The following is a 23,054-nucleotide window of genomic DNA, read 5'->3' as shown; positions in this document are numbered from 1 at the left end:
TTATGTTCATGTTTGAGCATCATATAGTTACAGTATAATACCTACTACAAATTTCGTATAAAAAGTAGGTTGCACTAAAACGTAAGAAAACTAGACCTTTTTAGATTTTAATCTTATCACTTTCCAAACCTTACAATTATTGAAAAGAATAAAATTTTTGTATTGAAAAGAATACAATTTTTGTATTTAAAAGAATACAATTTGTTTCAACTTGACGAAGGTTTCTGAAGTTTCTAAGTTTTTAAATATCATTGGCTGTAGACTCCTCTCTCTTGTATTCTCTCAACTAAGCTTGCCAACTTCTCAGATTTATATGCTGCCTTACTAGATGCACGCTGAAAACAGAACTGTGTGCACGATTGCCTCGCACATATTTACTATGTATATATATATTGAGTCATCGCATTATTTTCGTGACTCACCAATATAATATTTATCACACCCATATAGAGATTGGTTAAAACCACAAATCACTTCTTTGTTAAAAATTGTGTTTCCACTAATTTTTTACAGTGACATATCATATAATCGTCAGTCCTGGTTTATCGTTTTGTATAAGAATTGCACTATCAAAAGAATTTCAGCGCTCATGGTTACAGGCAACGTAGTGAAGCAATCGTTTACTCTTCTTCGCTTGTACACTGAAAGCCGTTTAATTGATTGAGCGGGAAATTAATACATTTTATGCCTACTGGATGATTCGATGATATTGTATACTTTCCATTCAACGAATTAAACTATCTCCAGTGTACATGTGTGCAGAATCGTAAATTTGCCCAATACTTGCCAAATAAACAAAATCTGTCCTATAAGCACGCGGCTTGGATGGAACATACTGTCTTGTGTGGTTTACCAAAGAATGTTTTTACATTAAAAAAAATTATATCTTATAGGTACATTTCTTTCTCTGAATGGAGTTGTATCAGAAACGTCAATTATAATCAATCATACTATACAGCACACCTCAACAGACCAAGTAAAGAGTCTTAGATTGTTCGTATATCCTTGTGTGAGACTTAATTAAACTAAATAAACCAACGATCTGAGACTTTTTTCTTTCTATAGCTGGGCAGCATGTACAGTTTGACTGCGGCCAGAAAATAGTAATTTTGATCCACGTAGTTGTAACTGAAGTTTGACCACAGATATGTTAACAAATGTCGTTCAAGTCAGATTATACTATATGTTTTTGTCACTATCATGTTTTAAAATTAGCCAAAAAATTGCACAAGTACCTCAATTTTACCTATTTGATTGAAAACACGAGCAGTAATTAGGAATTAACTACAATGTAAGATCAATTATTTTCAAATTTATTACAAATTTATATAATGTTGTTTCTGATAGCAAATACTTGCACCTAATTCTATGTATTTTAAATAATAACTTTGATAGCTGGTGAGTGCTGCAAAAGTTTTCAGAAGCCAAATATCGAAACATGAAACTGTTGTGTACAATATATAATGATTTGAATCTTATTATTTATATGTAGTTGCACAAATAGTAGTTAAGGGTATAGGTAGCAATTTAAGATATTGATTACTAAGGTCAGTTTTTGCATAACTTTTAAACATTAAAACTCACTCAAATGAAACAAAAAAAGCGTCTCTTAATTTGGCCTCTGTATAAACCTAACAGAATGCAATAATGAACAGGCAATATCTAATTTAGGTTGCATAAAACATACATATAAAAAAAAAAAAAAAAAAAAAAAAAAAAAAAAAAAAAAAAAAAAAAAAAAAAAAAAAAAAAAAAAAAAAAAAGTAATAGGTATCGTACGCGTGACAGTTAACAAACGTAGTTGTGTTTTAAAGCTCAAATATATTGTAAATGAACAAAGACCATAGTATTTTGTATCTTAGCACATACCACTCTGATGTTTTTGCCTTTATGAATCATTCCTTTAGTGATAGGATAGATGATGCTTTGGAAGACTTAAATAAATTTTCATCCTTTGAAGTATGACAACGGCATATTGACTACGGTTCAGTTCTTTTCCTTGATTTTTTTGTATTATTGGTTCTGTCTTGGCCTACATTACTTGTTCTTGTTTTTTAGCTGATAAGCTCTGAAAATAAAATTTTTGTTTCTGACGTAACAATGCATATCAATTTTATCATATCTAAATAAAAGTTTGTCAGTTACACATTTTTTATGAAAGATAAACAAAGCAATTTTATTGTTTTCTAATTCAAAAACAAGTTTTTTTCTTGTAGAATATTTTTTTTGTTTTACAGAATACTATTTGTTAAAGACATTTTAGGTATATAAATGAAAAAAGGTAGGAATAGAAAAAATCAAATTGCCTTGCTAAAATTTTGAATTTTAAGTGTTTTTTTTCAATGTTAGTCGGCAATATGCTCTGAAATTTGAACTGTACATCCATTGAGTAATACTTTATCATCGATTTCAATTTGGGTGTAATAGCTCGACTTTCAAAAAGGTGATGAAGCCACCTTAAACGAGCCTTTCTTAAAGTCTCATTTACCACTGTTTAAAAAATTTTTTACTATTTAATTTAATTATAATGGAACTGTTTTTTTAACCAATAATAGCAATTGGATTTTCAAAGTTTGTACCCATCTACCTTTTTATAATTTTTTAAAAATTACGAAAATTAAAAAAATTATTTATTTGTTTCTTGTTAAATGATCTGAAAATGATATTTTTTTAATTAGGTTTTTGTTTTTCCGTTAATAAAGTAACAATGTTTTGTCACTTATCGGCATAAATTATCAGCTAGTGCTTTCTTTATCAGAGAAATTTTCTATAAATTTTATGGTAAATGTCTGAACAAAAATTACTGTGCAGAACGATAATCATAAGACTAAAACGTCACTCCGATCTTTTTACCTAACCTTCACAATTTTAACCATTACGCCTAGTTCAAATCGCTTAACCCAACAAGAATTCTTCTTAAAAATGAATGTTCACTGTAGGTAAATCAGAGACCACAGTTATAATTGCGGTCAGCACAAGCTGTTTTGCAAGACACTTAGTAGATCGTACAAAGTTAATCAAAGAAGATTGTGTCTAACAAAAGTTTTCTCGATGGATACATTATTCAAGATTGAATTTGCCGACAAGTTTTGTAATTTATGTACTTTAAGTATACTTTGTATAATACGAAACATTTATCAAGTACACAGACAATCATGATATAAAATATATTTTTTTGTTACATCATTAATATTGATATCCTTTTTTTATTTTCCTGAATTTTCTGTATTTATATAATGTACTTCCCTTTCCGTGGCAATAAATCGGGTCAATCACTTTGAAATGACAAAGAACATGGTCAGAAAAATCTTACACGCATCGGTGTAGTCTTAGACTTAATTCGTTTTGAAGAAAAATACGAGCAATGGGCTTAGCTGGCAAAGTAAACAATGTAAGAATTGTAGCACGTTATTCCTAAACTCATTTTTACAATTATCTGACCTACTGCAGGCCTTATAAATCAATTGATTGACTTATTTAATCCTGTTCAGATTTGCCCCAGGAATGTTACCGGATTTACTTTTGGCTAGCCAGAACCGATCTAACCCTGCAACGGATTCTTGGAACGAGATGTTAAGGTCAAGGCCTACGTGACTTTCTGCACGTCTTTTGATATATTTAAGGGGCCCAGTTATGTCCAAAGGAGTCAATTTTCATCCAACATTTGCCCATGGAGAAGTGTTCCAGGTCAAATAGACTTTCAAGGTGTTCTTCTACAAAACCCTACAGCGAGCACCTCAGTGTTAGACGTGAGATATTAGTGTTGGCCCAGTGAATAATCGTGTTCCCACGGAAAGTTTCACCAGATACCTAGACGTCATTTTAAAGGAGAGGAGACCTAGAAATCATCTCTAAGGAATAGCTGCCTGGGGCTTAGATCAGCCGCAAAGAATAGTGAGGGATACTTCGTATTTCAGCACCTAACCAGGTAACGAATCTACTGCCCAAGACCAACCTATAGTTGGAGCACGCCATCTACACCTTCCTGCTCCGTGCCCGTGGTCCAGGTCATTATACGGTGTTGTCAAGTCGTTAAGGTTAGGTAAAAAATCTGGAGTGACGTTCTAGTCCTATCATTACCGTTCTGCACGGTAATTTTTGTCCGGGAATTTACTACAAAATTTATAGAAAATTTTTCTCAGTGTGAAAATTGTAATAAAAGTATTTAAAAAAAGATGTATTCGTCGTAATTTGAATACGCATGTATTTATACATATCTTCATACGTAATATGGTACTAAGGATTAGACTGGTAGCTTGTAATTTGATTCTCTTAGACTATTTTCCAAAATATCTTTATTTCTTATTATCATTTAAATTAGATAATATTACAGTAAAATACTAGTTTAAATATTTACCGAAAATAACCGTTTTTCCTGACTGTTGAAGAAATTTAAAAAATGAAATATTATACAACAAACATAAACTAGTTAGCCACGAGAAAAAGCGAGTGAATTTTTTTTTGGGTGTATTCTAATGTCAAGTTTGAAAATTTCAACATCGCGTAACTTTCCTGTTGTCAAAAATAGCGGGAAAAGCGATATTACGGCCCCGAGGTGCCCTGTCAGCAAATAGCCTGTGATCACGAGATCTTCTATGCCTCGTAACAGTAAAGAACGCGATTAAAAACCAAATTGAATATAACAACTTTGACAGTCAAGAAGATTACAAAAATGACGTTTAGAAGGTAACAAAGTCTGTCAAAACGTTTGATCATGTGTCATATCTTTAGGTAATGAAATGGACATGTCATCTGTCAAAATTATCAATTATACTTTTTTCATGTATTAAAATAAAATAACAAATAAAAGATTTACAAATTGTACTTACAAGAATTGTTGCAGACAATTATGATTAAAATTATAAAAAGCATAAAATAAATAGAATGCACGGACATCTGATTAAAAAAATAAATAAATTAATAATAAACATGAAAAATATTTACACCAAATTAATAATATATATAAAGACGTGCTTAAAATACTCAAAATCACACAAATATAATATTTACAAGTCGATACTTTTACCTTTTTTGGGTCCAACAGTGTAAGTGGTTTATTACATTTCAGGATGAAACGTCAATTTAATTAAGGTTGCCTTATAGTATAATCGTATAGCTGATGGCAGGAAAGGCTTGAGCAATGAATTTTGTTTGGATGCATGTACGAAATTCCTGCTGTAAATACGAAAAACAATCATCAGTTTTTGGAACATCATTAAAATGAAACATTCAACTTTTGCTGTGCATGTAGAGATTTTGTACACAAAACTTTATGAAATGTGAAAAAATAAATATGCAACTTTTTGTAGAATTATTATTTGTGAGATATTTTTTAAATATAACTTAGGTGACTAGTATAATATTAGTATATTAAAATAAATTTAATATATTAAAATTAAGAACTAAAAAAAGATTTAAAGCCGTAGTCACCTATTTCAAAACGACTGTTGTTGTATCTTACGTTAGAATGACACTGAAAACGTACAGGTCAAGCATAAATAGGTCTATATTAATAATATCTATAAGTTATGTATGAAACGTTTTGTCAGAAAAAAAGATATAAAAAAGTTATATGCTAAAAAACGATTCTTGAGTGATTTTAAACGATTTCTTTCCTGAAAGTGTTAGGACGACAATATGAACAAAAACAATTAATACAGAAAAAGTATATTTTTATAATATTTACTATTCTTGTGTTCTACAGTTTACGTACGAATGTAATGTAGAAAAATAAACACTGTAAAACGGATTTTTAGAAATTTTAATATGGTTTTTACTATGTATAGCATTAAGACGTCACTATTGAGAAAACTTACATGACAAAAAAGTTTTATTTTAATAAGTTTTATGATTTTTGTATTAAACACTTTGTTGTAAAATCCGAATTTTTTCTGTTCGCGTGCAAAAAACGATTTTTTCGCTGTTTTGACATCTATTTTGCATTACAGAGCATCTGTGTTGCATTTCACAGTAAAATATATGATACGAATAAATTGTATTTTGTTGTGATCTAAAACTTCGTCTTTGAACAAAAACGTGTGCAACAAAATGCATGTATGAAAACTCACAGCTAAATATTCTGTTTTTTAGTCATAGAGCGCTACAGTCAAAATGAGGTGATTTGAAAATGGTTATACTCTTTGCTTTGACAAAAATGTAAGTCATTCTAATACATTAGTCATGCCTAATAATTTAAATACACGTAATTAAACATCGATACTATAAAAGTAATTGTACTGTAGAAAAAGTAATTTATAAGTGCTTATCATTTTTGATACCAGGTAGGGTGATGATTTTAAACAGAAGTATAAAAAACGTAAAGCTATATGCATTGAGCTAGTTTAAGTCACTATGAGAATTTAACTAATAATAATAACAATAATAATGATAATAATAATAACAATAATAATAAAGGACGATGATGATCTGAATTTTTTTTTTCGTTTACCTTAAACCTTATAAACCTTTCTACTCTTGGAGTGAAAAAGAATAATTATAATCAAGCTCCAAGAGCACAATCTGATACTGATATTCAGAATTCGTGGGAAAATCTTTAAGAAGTATATTTCAGCTTATTAAAACTGGCCCATGATATATTAAGCGTACTAGCTTTGTCAGTCCTTGAGCTTTTTTTTTTTTTATGACAAACACAAGAATATTATTAAAGAGCAAAACAATAAAAACTTTGCTTTATAAAAGTTTGTCGTCAAAGAATACTTTAAGAGACAAAACTTATTTTCCACCACAAATAATACTATGTCATTAATTATGTCTAAGTACAAATAAATTTGTACAATCATTATGTACAAATAAATATAGAGTTGGCAAACAAAATTATTTTTGTGTTTTATTTATAGTACGTATTGAAAATAGAGAATTGTTGTTAATATAATATTTAAGGAAAGCTTATTATGTAACTCGTACGCAAAGTTTTGAATTATTAGCTTAACAAGTGTTTATTTAAAATCTATTAATTTTCGTGAAAATGAAAAATATCTACATTGAATAAAATATTTTCTTGTACACTAAGCTATTTAAAAATAAAATTCTCTCGCTAAAGTAAGCAGCTATAAGTATTCTGGGCTGCTTGGATATTGAATTGCTGCACAAACGGCGCAACTCACTTTGAAATAATAAGGCGCATAAAAGTCTTGTGCGCATCCGTCATTCTTCATTGGAGCTCTTTCGATAAAAAAGCCTCAGTGGTGCTAAGAGTATGCATGCAGAGTATACACGCAAGTTAACATTGAACAGCTTTAATGCTGGCGTTTAAGCTTGGTAGAATCACCAATTAGGAGTACGTTGTTATGAACGCATCTATGTAACACATCAGATACAAACGCGTGACTTCACTCTTTCACTTATGAGTAGTTTGGAACTTTGGACGATAAGATTAACAAGAGAAGCAGGAGTAAGAAACTTTTGTTATAAGAGCAGGTTACAGTGGAAACGTAAAAAAAAAACTTTTGTGTCCCTATTGATTACTGACTTTTATGGTTATACCTTCAACGTACATTATGTGCATATAGTAGATTACCAAGTAAATAAACAATAGAGTACTGACTATTACTTTCATTTACAATGTTAAATAGAACTACTAAACTATATTGAAAAGGAAAATTGTTAATGACCATCAAACGTTTATGAATAAATGTATGTGTATATATATACATACATACATACATACATACATAAGAAAAGTATTGCTAGTATGTTCAGCTTTCTCGATATGACTAATCACTACCATCCACTTGTAGTTGCAGTGGTAGAAGGTCCTACACGTTTAATAACGTTTATGTGTGAGAATATTGAGAACGTATTTATAATATTTCAGATTTCTTTAGAAGGTTCTAGAACATTCCAAATTTTCTAGAGTATTGCAGAATACTGTAGAATATTTTTTAATTTTTGTAATAAACTACTGCGTAAGTGCAGTTGGTCGAGAATATCTTAAATTGTTTTCAAAATTTCAAAGATGATCTAGGAAATTTTGCAATGTATCCAAACATAGTACACTGAAAATTATAAAAAAATGAATACTATTGGTATAAAATATTCTAAATTCCTCTTAAAATTTTTAGATTGATCTAGAATTTTCTGAAATATTCCAAAATATTAAACATTATTTAAAAATGACTAAAGATGGTCTAGAACGTTCTGGGATGTTTAAAAAATTTAACGAACTTTCCGAAAATTTTTATACATATTTCAATGCTTAAAATCGATTAAAATTAAGTTTCAATCAGTTTACAACGTTTTAGTTTGTTCGTAATATGTTTAGAATAATCTGAAAAATGAGAAATAATTTTCTAATATTTGAAATGAGTCAAAAGTAAATTTTTATTGGTGTCAAAGAGTAAGTATTCTCAAAGCATTAAAGATAATCTGGAAAGTTCTGTTTTGTACCAAAACACTTAAAATTTTGTTTTAAATATTCTCAACTATTCTAAAAATGTTTAGATTGAATTAGAAAGTTCTGATAATTTAATAAATAATGTATGAAATTTCATCATACGTAACAAACTTTAAAAATTATTGAGAAAAATGATATTAGTTGAGCATGGTCTAGATTATGTGTACAAGTCCTTTTTAATTTTTTTTTTTTTTTTTTTTTTTTTTTTTTTTTTTTTTTTCCATACTTTTGTGCATTTTAATATTAAAAAACTATCTTAGACAGTTTGGGAAAAAAAAATAATCTAGAAATTTTTACTCCTAAATATGCAGAAAGTCAAATTCATGCAAAATTTTTAAGGATTTTTTGAACATCAGTGTAGTTGTGTGTTCTAGAAATTTTTTGAACTAGAAACTTTGATCGCGGACAGAATATTTATCATATAGGATAGAAAAACTCATTTTATAAATATCAAGTGTGCAATATTTTTTGATCCATTTAACGCCAGGTTTTGCTGCTATTTTTTATATAATGGTTAGAAATCAATGAATAATTTAAATAAATAGTCAATATTTATCAAGAAAACCAGTGGACAGTGGGTACTTGGGTATACCCAAGTATGGAGTTATACTTCTATAACATTTTATTGTAGACAATACGTGAATATGAATATACTTCCTATGAAACGATATTATGTACAAAGGTTGTGCAACTATCGTGGGAATGAGTATGTGCACGTTAATTGGGTGTGGTTTTAATAAATATTTTTATAGTCACTAAACAAACAATTTTTAAAAATATATTATACGTAGACAAGAAAAGTACAGAGTATAGCCATGGCATGATGTGTTGACAGGCTGGCCAGTCCGAGGGTACATGCTTTCATCGAATCTTCCGATTATTTCAAAACAACTGCCTACTCTGATAACATCTCTAACATTGTGCTGGCGTCTGTCATACACTGACACAATCATTCTTACAATTAGTTGCGTACACGAAACCAACAATAGTTAACTAAAAGAGGGCTTAGAAAGTATTAGATAACTAGTTTTATTATTAAATGTTTATTAAATTCCATATTTTATAAAATGGATAATTAACATTTTGCCAACAAACATAAAGATAAGGTTTACATAATTAATAATTGTTAATTAAAAAATTAAGTTGTTTATTTAATATAGTATAGAATAGATTTTACAGATGTCAGAAAAAGGTTTGTCGAGTTAAAAAAAAAATTATTAAATTCGATGAATAATTTAGTAACAAATATTATTTATAATTAAGTCAATCTAATTAACAAAAGCTAAAAAAATATTTACATTAAAAGTAAGGTACGGATTACAGTTTACAAGAAGCATGAGATTTCCTACTATCGGAATCGTTCGTGGCAGAGTGGCTAGGGTACTCGGCTCGCGTGCTGAAGATCGTTGGTCTTATTCTGGTCGAAATTACTTATTAATTTTTTTTAGAAAAATTAGGTAAAAAAATAAAGAAATAAAATTTAATGGAAATCAAAATTTGCTTCCTTCAGATATGCATTTTGGTGGCAGTACGCGAGATAATTTGGCGTAGCAATCTTATAAGTATGGTGCGGTAGGACAGGGTGGGTAGGGCAGAGCTTGGCGGGGCGGGGCAAGGGCGAAGTAAGAAGCAAAAGTGACTTTCGTTACATATTGCACGATACCATATCAGCTTAGTCCCACATTTATCGCATCGTTCATTCCATGAAACTACACCGTAGTAACTACTTAAGGTAATTATTTTATATGGCAAATATTATTGTGCAAAATCTTTTACTTTCTCATTCAATTTAAATTTCCAAAAGATACATTTATTGCTTTGATGATTTTTCAAGTACTTTTCCACCCACCGAGTGCAAAGTAATTGACGGTCGAATATTATGAACTTTTATAGAAAATCGGTTGCTTTCCTCTATACGCAAAGTTAAGAAAGTTTTACGTATTTATTGAATAGTAAAAATTAATTATTGTTGAAAAACTAGATAAAAACTAAAACGACTTTCTTTCCTATTTTTTACTCGTTTACAATAAAGCCTAAAAATAAATGCACTACATAAGTAGGTGTTTATAAAAAAAAAAAAAAAATTATCTATATATATCTATGTATAAGAGCAGTGGGGGAAAATTTTGTTAGGCACCCGACGATTTTTACTGTTCAGCACGGTAAAAATTGATCAAGTTAGGTCAAAAGGTCCCAATATGTCGCTTTGTTTCTCGATTAACGTCTGCAATCTAAATTTTAAATCTGGTAATTTTTGTAAGGATAATCACGGTAAAAATTATGGTTTTTTTTCTCTGAGTGCATGTGGACCGTGAAGCATATATTTTATAACTAATTTTTTAAAATGTTTGTCATTCAATGGAATACCAGTAGATATATATTTGTCAATATGCTCGTTTGTATGTAGTAGTTTAAAATTGGGATGTTATGTTACCATTATATGTTCATGAGGTAAACCACATAAATCTTTCAAAATTGTGTTGTAAAAACATGAGCTAGGTATTACTTAAACAAAAATCTCATTTTTTAATATGTCATTTAGCTTCCGACGAAGAAACGTACATGACGGTCAGCCACCATTCACATTAGCATTGTAACGTAGTGTCAAGTACGTTTCTTCGTCGGAGGCGTCGTAAATGTAAGTTCCAATTTTGTTTTAAATAATCTGACCATTAAATTTGAAATATCATAGTGGTACACGGTGGAAATTTTAATAATATCTTAATTACATGTATTAACGTAGCTGGAAATGTTAATTATAAGTGTTTTTTTTAATTAAAGCACCATTTCTCGCTTAATAGTTCAATAAGTTCCACGTTCTCCTTATTTATTCTGGCTACCATCCCTCCTTCCTAATCATTAGAATTTATAAACACTATTCCAAGACAAGTCAGAAGTAGTGTTTCATCACACTTCGATCCCGAGGGTGTAGCATACGAATGTACATAAGCATCTCAAAAATGTATAATTGTAAAGATTTTCAAATAATAAAATTGGATGAAAACCATAAATTTTTGCAATCTAGTATACCTATATGTATGCCCATAGTATGTTTTTTGCTGCTTTCTTGATTTAATAAACGATAACCTTCAATTTATTACTCATTTTCAAATGAATGTGCGGAATGTTTGTTTATATATTTTACTCTAAAAATATATGTTAGAAGTGTATTCATAACCGCACATTATGTACATGCGAATTTACATACATTTATTTATACCTACATTAAAAATTTATATATTTTTATATGGGATAAGGCTAGGTTACTTAGGTGATTTCAGCACAACCGTTTTCCTCCTTACGCTGACACCAGTGACCCACCTTCGGTTGGCTACAGAGGGCCTTCTGAGCTCGAGTTTGATAGCTACCTGAGATTTCTGATCTGATTGTAACTATTACTGCACTACTGACTAAAGTAAATCAAAACTCTTGAAAAGCCGTTCAAAAACTTCTCTTTAAGCTTATATAAAAACGTATATTGATGAAAAAAAGGTAATTAAAAATACGCTGTTACCAGTAAGAACTAAAAAATAAAAGAAATTGTGCAATAAATCCCTAAAAAAATACATTTAATAAAATTTAATTAGTAACCTCCACAAGAGCCTCAATTGAATGATTATTTTCTCAAAAATCCGTCTTAAAAAATTTTGAAAAAATGTATGTGCTTACACAACATTCTTAAAGAGGCTTTTGCACAGATCTTCTACAACTAAAACCTGATTTTTTTATAGAAGAAAATGTGATGAATCTAATGGTATCCAAATTTTTTCCTGTTATCGTGGAAAATTTTAAGATATCCGATGCCAAAGTTCGCTCAATGTAACATTACTCTTGTCGAGCCATGCTTCGAGACGTTATGTAATCCAACTATAACAGCATGTTCTCTTAACAACTATATAAATATTTTTAAGAAAAATTCCTCATCTTCCAGACTTTCTCTAGTAAAATGTACGTTATCGTGAAAAAAAGTAATATGCGTTGAAAGCAAGCAGCTGTAAGAGTCTATACATTTAATGCATGTAAAAAAACGCTTTTATCTGTATCATTGAGTTTTTAAACAATTATTACTACCATTTGTCATCAGATATTATCACATTTATCTGATAAACTTTTACATCACAAAACTGATACAAAATACTTAGTAAAGAAAATCACAAGAATATTTATTCATAAAACTAATTTTTTGTACTATTTGTTTATAAGAATTAAAATTCAATTGAATCATATAAATTGATAGGTGAGTATCTCAGGAGTGACACTCCAAATTAGTAACAATATCTTATCATACTCTTACTAATATATAAAGCAAAGTCGCTAAAACCGTTGTAATCGCTAACCGCGAAAACTACTGAACCGATTTTGCTGAAATTTTGCACACTGATTCATGATACTTCCTAGATGGTTTTAGTATAGTTTTTATCTTAAAAAATTAAATAACAATAGCAATAAATGAGCTCAAAGTTTTGCAAAAATACGCCAGCTTTTCACTTTAGTTCAGTAAAATCCGCTAGGTGGCGTCGACACAAAATCGAAGCTACCTGCAACATAATTAAATAAGTGTGGTTATAATAGGCCGGAGCGTATCTACAGAGGTATAGTCGAGCTTCGGCAGCTCAACAAGCTGTACAGGGAATGCTGGTAATAGTCCTGCAACTGGGTATCCCGGTTACGGACGACACTCTTCTCTAAAGGGGAAGGGATCTAGGTGTCCCTTCACCCTGAATCTCGACGAGTGCGATCAAAAAAAAAAAAAAATTAATTCCAACCGATGCTGTCTCTGCCAGAATACCAGGAGACATATCTAGCCAGAGCACAATCTGCACCAACTCTTCAGAGTTGTGTGGCAGTCCCATCATCCCACCTGGTGCAGTTAGAGAAGATGTGGCTAATACAAATGTAAGCAAGGGAAAACAGCTCTGAGGGGCACGGGCAGCCACAACGGCTACCTTCTTGGTCGTCGCGTCCCCAACGCGCTTACCCACATGTTCCCGTCTAAAGATGAGCAGTTGGTTATCTGGGGAACGACCCGAGACGAGATATCCTTTGGTCAGCGGCGTACCTCCCTCCATCACAGTCTCCGTACATCGAGACTCCCAGGGTAAGAATCAAGCAACCCAGCCAGCTCTTCATCATCAGGAATAATAATAAAGAATAGCCTGGAAGTTTCACCACTGGCGCTTTTTAGGGCCATTATAAGTATTTACGTTCCCTACTTAACCATCAATTTCATCGGTTCTTTTTAGAGGCCACCTTAGTGTAAACTACCTTGCCAACTAATACATTTTTATTACCATTTCCGGAAGCGATTCGTCAACTAAAAGACTATATTAACTAAAGACGGGCACTATCAAACCAAGTCAGCTATTCACTGGCTGACGGCACGAGCGGAGTTGTTCTTCGCAAGGCTGGAAAACCTGGTGACCGACGACCCAATATTACCCTCTCGACTCTAAACATTCAACCAGGAATCACAAATCCTCTCCAAGGTCTGCGCTGGGCAAACCTATAACAGCTATGAAGGAAAAAAAACTTGAGCCAACAGAACAGTCTCCACTGGACAAGTATCACGCACCAATCTCCCCATCTAAGATCACCAAAACAACTGAATCTGCAAATGAAAAAAGTGCTTTAGACACCAACGTCTTTGACGTTATACCAGGAGACGTTGGGAAAGATCTGAACAACTAGCTCCAAAGCTTCGGACTTTGTAATTTTTCTCTAGTATGGGGCTTCAACAACCGGCCAGAGAAGATCACCCTGAGGTATCCAGGCAGTCACAATTGTTGTTAACTTCAGTCAAGAAAGAGTATACTTAAGAAGCTCACCGGTCTTTTTTAGGGCCATCGGACGTTAAACTACCTTGCCAACAAATATATTAGAACCTAACAAAGTGGACAGAAAACAGCCTTTAGGGGTCACAAAAATTTTAAGCATGCCAAAAGTCGCAAGAGGGTGAATTGGAAGAAAAACTTCAAATGTATCTAATAAATACAATTTGAGGTGTCAAGAAACTGATGCAGAAAATGTATCGAGATTGGAACAGCAGCATCAAAATCGACAAATAAAGAATCCATTTCGTGAGAGATCAGCTTTTCATTTTACCCTTACAGTAATCTCTTAAATCTTTCAAGATCTTAATTCAGATTGTTAAATAAGTAGAAAATGTTTTTGTGGCAACAAAAAATGTAGGGTTTAAGGTCTAGAACTTTGTTGCTCTGGTAATAAAGTTGTGAGATAAGAGAAAAAAAATTGTTATTTTAATATATATTTTTTGGGAGTTTAAAATCTTAATAGCTTAAAAAAATAGCCCTTTTCGTGAATTATACGGGAGAAGCTGTAAATCAACGGCTCCTTATGGCCAACGATTATTTTATGGCATAAAGAACGCTCGGTACTCTTCAGCATAATTATATTTTTCCAATTTTCACACCTTATTATTTGACCAAATAAACTATATGGATTCCGAAAAAGTATGTTTTTAATAAGAAGATTTTTGTTCTGAGATGTGTCAGGATTATGTGTAAAATTTCTAACTGAAAACGTTTCACATATTACATGTCAACACACTACGGTGTTTTATTTAGTAAGTCTCGGGCGAAGCCGAGACGGAGGGCCGCTAGTTTAACCATATATGTGAAGAAGTGTCAGTTACTATTACCGTAGTTTTACTGTTTTTGTAAAAAAGTTGATTCTGGCATGAACTACCTTAAATGTTACATCAGTTTCACACGTTCCTGTAAAATATGTGTTTAAGTTACCTATATGACTAACAGGTTAAGGACATGTAAAATTCCAAAACATTTTCGTTTATAGAAAAAATCGAGTTTTTGTGTCCTATTTAGGTGGCTCATCACCTTTTTGAAAGTCGAGCTATTACAGCTAAATTGAAATCTGTGGTAAAGTAACACTCAAACGGATGTACAGTTGATATTTCAGAGCACGTTACCGACCAAAATCGAAAGAAAGAAAATACATTTTAAATTCGAAATTTTAGCATTGGTCTTATAAGACATTTTGACTTTTTCACCAAAATTTTTGCTTTTTTAGGCTAAAAGTCGAGCCACATGCTACAAAAACTAGGAGAAAGTTGTTTAAATAATCTTTTTTTTAATGAAATCATGACAGTCTAAGGTTACCGAGCAAAAAAAGTATATGAGGTATTGAAAGTCCGAAACTGGAGGCTAACCTCACCACGTAAATAAGCGGTTTCGTATTTATAGGTATACATATTGTGCCTGCTACTCTATGTTTTCAGGTGCGATAGTCTAATGTAACACAAACGGATAGTACAAGAACAATCAGCTACCTTAACCCTAGCGAAAAAGAAAAACATATAAGAAAGAAAAATTATATTTTCTCACTTTTTTTCGGATAGCTCCATTTTTTAATTTTTTTGTTGTTGTGGCTTAAAGCATTCAATTTTATTGAAAAACTTACCCCCCCCCCCTCCCAGAGACTTTGACATGGCTATTGTATATTTTCGTTTGCTAACCTCATTTAGAGACAGCTTTATTTATTTTGTAATTGTAAATAATTTTTTTCACATCAAATATGTAATCGTTTAAGGTAGTTTATCCCCACCAGTGGAGCTCATCCATAACTACTTTTGCTATACGAATGAGTACACATAGATAGTAAAGAAAAAGTTGGTCACCACTGGCATACACACATTGAATTCTATATATCTATGTACACTCACACACTGATACACTCGTGGTTAGAAAAATCTGGCTACGTCGCAGCAATACTTTACATAGCAGTACCACCAGTACCTACACCTAAGTTGATCGTTCCAACTGTTCTGCTGGTTGATTCTAACCTAAAAAAACTTTAAGTAAAATTTTTGCTAGTCTACAAGTTTTAATCAATATTAATGTTGTTTGATTTTTGTTTAGTTTATTAAAAAAAAAAAAAAAAGAAAAAAAAAATTTCATTAACCTAATCCCTTTTTCTCACACTCGGTGTAACAACTAATTACAAAACACAATTTTACAAAAAACAACTTCTACAAGTACACATAAATCAATCACGTGTATAAATTTCCATACATTATTTCGTTAATTCAATTAATATTTTGTTAATTTGCATCAATTCAAACAGCTGTTCTGCTAAAACGATACAGTACGTATATCTATGTATATTGCCAGTGACTCATCTCCATGCGACTGCAATACGCTTTGTTGCCACATATCAGATAACCCGCAATTTATTGTCTGCTTCATTTGGAAAATTGCTAACTTTCAATTTGATTTATTAAAAAACTGTACGGATGGCATCTCTGTGTGAAATATAGTAGATTCGTCATATATTTTACTTCATGCTCATAATTTTTTATAAGAATTGTAAATATACTTTTTGTTTAATTAATCGAAACTTTCGTTTTTCGCGCAGCTCGCCTATGCTTACCGTGTTAAAGAGTCCAACTTTGCAGCTTCATATCTCGAAAACGGTACGTACAGTCATAATAAAATTTTGAACATTTATGCATTACGCTCTAATGAAGTGATATGCAAAGTTTGAAGAAGATTGTAAATAAATTGATTTTGGGATAAACTACCTTAAAGCTAATCATTCAATAATAAGATTAAAACTAGCCAATTTACAATTCGGTTTTTGATGCAAAGGTAAAGTACATATAATGTTATCTAAATAATTCAACACTTTTCTTATGTGGCACTTAGATAAAGGTTTCATAAACTTTCTTAAAGGGAGAGAAAATCAATGCATAACCTCTTACATCAAGTAAAAGACTTTAATACTAATTAAGACTATTCAGTACGATGTTTAAAGGGATATTCTAAAACTCTGCCTCATAAATTGTAGTTTCCTGTTTATCGAAAATAAATACTAGGGATCTCGGCCTTAACATTATCGAAATATTTTTCAAGTTTTTCTAAAGCTTAGAGCGTCCCAAAAACGAGATTTTAAAAAACTAAAGTAACCACCCAAATGCAGCTAAATATGTTGAATAAAATCTCAAAATAGTGTCAATATGTTCGAATAACACTAATAAGTCGTATATTTAGTAGTACAATTCCAAACTCTAAAACAACTGTTTAACGTACCTATATGTTTGCTTTCATAACCTCAAATATGAAAAAGCCAACGTATACTGTGAAGGCCCTACTCAAAGTTCCAGACGCTGTTGATTACAACATTAACAAACGTATTAACACTGAAGTGTTTACTCATGGTGTTCGGAACGAAAAATACCAAACAGAGGTTCACGCGAAAAAATGAACGTGTTTTATGGATTTTCCATTGATTTTTTACTATACACGATACAATTTCTAAAATGTACATAACATATGTATGTATAATAATACATCATACAATTTAAACAATTTGGTTCCAAATTCTAGCAATTTAAACTCAAAATCCATAACAAAGTTGACTTGAAAAGGGTACTCATTGTATAATATTACTACATATTTACACTAAAAGTAATACATATTTTTGATTATCGTATGACGGAAAATCGGTGGAAAATTTTCCACCTTGGCGATTTTTATATATGGTCCTTTACATCACTGATGCCCTGTAAGTGAAAAATACCACCAACCAACCGTAGTAAACATAAAATTTAAGACACTTTTTAACCTTCAAACGTGGTGCATACGTAACTAAAGTTTCAAACGTTAGAATACAAAAAAAAAATATTTTTATCAGTTTCGTAACCAAAATAACCTAGAAGTATACGTCAAACGAACATGTTATGCAGTATATCATGATAAAAATAACATGAAACCGTTTGAATGGCTGCAAAACTGTGTGTGTGTGTGTGTGTGCACACATTATTTGGTACGTCTGATATAATTTTGAAAAATTATCGACATTTATTTTTTTGGTTTTCTTAAAAATAAAAATTGAAAAAGATATGATACCCGAAAATTATGTATTTTAACAGTTACAGAAAACACCATATATATGTGACGTTGAAGTATATTCTACACGTGTATGTTTGTTAAAAGTGGCCGTTGGGGTTGGACGACTTTGAGTGGGTAAGTGCGGTTGGAAGAGATCAGAGTCACTCTTGAGTGACTCGAGCCGTTCCTTTAAGTCGAACAACGATGATGGCACTGCTTCTGATGTTGTTGGCGTTGTGGCTCCATTTGATTCATCGGAATCCAACTCATCAGAAAGGTGCGGCGATTGAGCGGTAATTTGTAGAGGCCTCGATGAGTTGGTCGCCAGGTTGACTAGTGGATGTCTAGTTTTTGTTTTTTTTTTTTTTTTTTTTTTCGGTTCAAGGGAAAAGAAGGTATAGACAAGTGTCTTATATTGGTACAGTAATGTTTATTGAATATGTACTTAATCAATTGAGTGGCTTAGGAGGTATGCATTACACGTATTTGCATATCTCGGTTCGATACCAATCAGTCGTCACACTGTCCATCTTATATTCTTTACGTCGCTTTCTTACTTGCAATTTTCCCTAAAGACTAGTGGTCGCCACGTTGTTAGCGATAGGTGGTACTATCAAATACTAAGTGGAAGTCGGAGCTGCGCGCGAAATTTCAAAATTCAAATTTATGTTGAAACGATCTAATTTAAGAAAAATGATTATTTTAATATACAATAACACAGGCCTGCAAGGAACGGGTTATTTTTTTTCTTTTCAATTTAATAGTCGCATCCTGAGTATTTTTTTGCACTGAATCCGAATCTGTTGGCCAAATGGCCCTATCACGTCAGGATTTTGAGCAATCCTAACCTATAAGTGCCAAAAAGCGTGTTTCTTGCCCTTTCGCACGTTGAATATCTCAAAACTATAAAATGATAGGGCAAATCAGACAACGGGATCGTTTTCAGCATGCCAAAATCTACAGAAAACCATATTAAAAGCGTGAAATTTGAAAAAACTTTTTTTGTAATACTGAAAAGAAAAAATTCTTGGCGCGAAATTGATGATTTTTATTAACACATGATATCATCGTTGCACCTCGTTTTTTAATAATTTAAATCAATAAAATTCATGTGATTGATGTTGATAAAGTCACCCATTATGAGCACATAAAGTTATGCTATGAAAATTCAAAATGGTGGACACAAAATGGCGATTCTTTTGAAATTTGTTTCTTGTCACTTGAAATGTATTTCATCTTTCTAATCGATTCGCAATAATAATAATAATAATAATGATGATGATAATAATAATAATAGCGATTCGATTGGTTGAAATCATCAAATTTCATCATTTCTTCATCATCTGTCACAGTCTTCCGCCGAAACGGAACCTTACTGTTCCCAATTAACAATATTACTTTTTCGCTTATTTCTTTTATTTTCATTTTATATTAACAACCTTCAGTCTTTTTCATGAGAACACAGCATGATTTACTCAATGGAGAAAAATTCAGTGGTATATTTATGTATACGTAATGTGAACTCCATCAGTAACCCGGTTTGTAACAAAACAAGTATTGTGCTGTGTTTTTTCGTCGTTAGCAGCCAAATTCATGAGCTAAACAACACATATGCTAAGACACATTTACGAAAGAAGACAGTAAAATAAAATAAGTCGAAATTTGGACAAATTGAGTCATTCGAAATTAGTTTTCACTCTGATCAAAGCAGCGATGTCATCTGACAATAGCATACGAAAATGACAATGGTTGTGGTATAGCGCCTAATTGTAAAATGAATTGTGTATATACACGGTGGGCCATTTGAATCTATGCATCTTAATATTTCGCCAGAGGTGCCACGTATTAAAAAATGACCTTAACAAAAGAATGATATCTGTGTTTCTTACAGTCGGAAACAATCACTTTCCCATGTTATGAAACGCCATTTTGTGTCCGCCATTTTGAATTTTCATAGCATAACTTTATGTGCTCGTAATGGGTGACTTTATTAACATCAATTACATGAATTTTATTGATTTAAATTATTAAAAAACGAGGTGCAACGATGATATCATGTGTTAATAAAAATTGTTGATTTCGTGCCAAGAAGTTTTTCTTTTCAGTTTTACAAAAAAAGTTTTTTCAAGTTTCCTTGCAGGCCTGTGTAATTAATAAAATAGTGCCCCAGATGGTAACATGTTCTACAAAAAAATACGAAAAAAATGAGCCCATAAGTATAAAAATTGACTTAAAACTTGTCTAAATGTATATATAAATAACGTATAAACGTATACATCAAATTTACTCAAAATTTAACCTTGTCTACATAACACCATAACCAAATATTTCTAAAAGTTTCAAGAAAAAGTATTTATTTTCACTCGACTTATGGTAAAAACTTAAAATGACTGTTTTTCGCATATATTATTGTGACGTCACATACACAAGGAGTATATCCATAGCTATGAAAAATAGAGAATCTTCAAAAGGCTAAATCTTGTAAAGTTTTTAATTGAGGAAAAAAAAGTGTCAATTATTTTTCAAAATTATACACTACATACCAAATAGAATTTTTCATACAAAATGATAACTCTCCAAAAAAAATTTTAAAAAACGAATAAACACTTTCTTTGAGAATCAAACCAGCAATCTTCTGCAGACTAGCTGACCACCCTATCATAAGTCTCAAAAATGGTTAATGAGGAATTGTTTGCGACTACGTCGAAAATTGTTCCAATTGCTTGGTATTATAATCAAAATACACGAAAAAATAGTTTTGAGACATATTCTTAACGGCTTTTTTGTTATTAAACAAATAGTCAGCAATGACCGGAATTTTTCTTTGAATTTCACTTATAATTTGTTTTTGGGGCATTCTGTTGCAAAAGTAGCTAACTGTAATTTGGTCGCTATTCAATCATTTATTGATCAGTGTTGGTGAGATTATTTGAAACCTTTTTTTTCACGAAGTTATAGAGAAAAAAGGGTGACAATCACTATTTTAAGTTTCAATTTTGCAACATTATCAACTTTTACATTTTTTAATAAAAATTTCATTTTTGTCTAATATTGAAAACACAGTTACAGAACGAATATTAGTTTAAAAATTGATTTGGCTGCCCTGAATTTTTGAGTATGGCTAAATTTAATTTTTAAAATAAATTTTGTTAAGGATACTAAGAACTTTAGTATGAAAGTTAAAAAAAAATTTTTTTTAGCTATTTTGACTCTCTTTTTTTTAAATTTAATTTTGTAACATAAACGAATTGTTAAAACTCTAACTTTTTTTTTTTATCATAATGCAACCATTTTTACTTGCATAGAGTGCATTTCTGTATGCATAGAGTACGCTTCTGCATGAGTTTAAAAAAAATCAATAACTGCAATAACGTTTTTTTACAATAGTAATAAACAGTTTAGTGTTTATTACGATTTTTTAATATTTTAGCTATTGCTTTAAATTAAAAATTTCTTTTTCCATTTCTATAGGGCATTTCTTGTTGAATTATATAAGTTTATAATCTTTACCTACTTAAATTGAAATGAAAAAATATTATAATTAAACATTTTGGCATGCTATGCCGTTCTCCAAATAAAAAATAAGGTACAGAAAGCAAAATGTTGCCTTTTAAAAGTAATATTGTTGGCAAAATTAGAACTCATTTATTACTCAAAAATCGACTTTAAAGTGGGCATACGCTGTATGTACAGCACATATATAAGTATACTCTTATTCTCATAACGTGGACTAAGTTGGTCCGAATTCTCCTATTTGTTAAGGATGGTCAAGAGGATCATTTTGCGGGGGAAGCGGTAAGGGGGACCTGTACTGTAACATAGGGAAAACGTAGGGACGCCAACTTCTAAAATATAAATTTAAATGCGAAGTAATTATTCTTTAGTGCATATAGTACAGGTTACAGTATCTAATATTGTTTGAAAACATTACTAAATAATGTTGACAATCTTCGTAAGGAATATAAAATACATTCATTGAATCAATTTATTTAGGAATTGGATCATGGAAACGTGGCAACAGCGCTCATTACTCAATTTTTTCACTTCGAAGTTGCAACCCTGAGTTATAATACCTGTCATGCGAGTTGTCTTATTTTTTATTTTTTCATACGCATAACCAAAACAGTGATGTACCGATGGAAAGGAAAATTCGTAACATAAAAAGTTTACAACGCAATGTTACAACGTCGTCAAAATAGACTCGACAGAAGAAAAGAACGAGTACATAATTCTAATGAAAAGGCTGGTTGTGATGAAACGTATTCTGTTGACGGTAACAGAATTGTCAATCTTCAGTACATGTCAAAACAAATGGTTTGTTTAATGTGCAAAGAAAAATTACTTTTACAAAATATTGAAAAAGAGACACGGATGGGCTTAGCTTCGATTTTTTATGTCCGTTGTCAGTCATGTTTGTATGTAAATTCAGTCAAGAGCGGAGAAGAATTCACAAGTCCATCCAGTGGAAATGCATTATTTTCTATCAATGCTCAAGCAGCATTAGGTAACTATTTTACTTAAAACTACAACTATCGTATAAATTATTTAAAATGTAAGTTACACAATTACTTATCAATTTATTATTTTTTTGTCAATTTAAGGAGCAGTTCATAGTGGACTTGGCCAAGTGCATTTGAGCAAACTATGTGGAACCATGAATCTACCAGATAAGTCATCTAATACTTTTAAGCTTCATGAAAGAATCGTTGGATCCGTCATAGAGCAGGTTGCTAAAACGAGCTGCAGTGAAGCTACTGTCATGGAAAGAATTCTTA

At 31.2% G+C, this 23,054-nt stretch overlaps 1 protein-coding gene across 3 annotated transcripts in view; it reads right to left on the bottom strand.

The window, feature by feature from the left end:
- Trpm (transient receptor potential cation channel, subfamily M) overlaps positions 1-23,054 on the bottom strand; it is a 161,883-nt gene that overhangs the window by 130,845 nt on the left and 7,984 nt on the right. For all 3 annotated transcript variants that reach the window (XM_089590071.1, XM_089590072.1, XM_089590073.1), the window contains exons 2-3: positions 5,027-5,175; positions 1,870-2,068 (exon numbers count right to left, since the gene is read on the bottom strand). Coding sequence is in view for 1 of the 3 variants with exons in the window: in XM_089590073.1 (XP_089446199.1) it covers positions 1,870-1,899 (30 nt within the window). In the remaining 2 variants the exon portion in view is untranslated. The remainder of the gene's footprint in view (positions 1-1,869; positions 2,069-5,026; positions 5,176-23,054) is intronic.

The sequence above is a fragment of the Copidosoma floridanum genome, unplaced genomic scaffold (assembly GCF_036245765.1).
Source record: "Copidosoma floridanum isolate Cflo_tuat_1 unplaced genomic scaffold, Cflo_Japanese_pri ptg000011l, whole genome shotgun sequence".
Lineage (NCBI taxonomy): Eukaryota > Metazoa > Arthropoda > Insecta > Hymenoptera > Encyrtidae > Copidosoma > Copidosoma floridanum.
The sequence above is the reverse complement of the archived record's forward strand: the minus strand, read 5'-3'. Positions and strand labels throughout refer to the sequence as shown.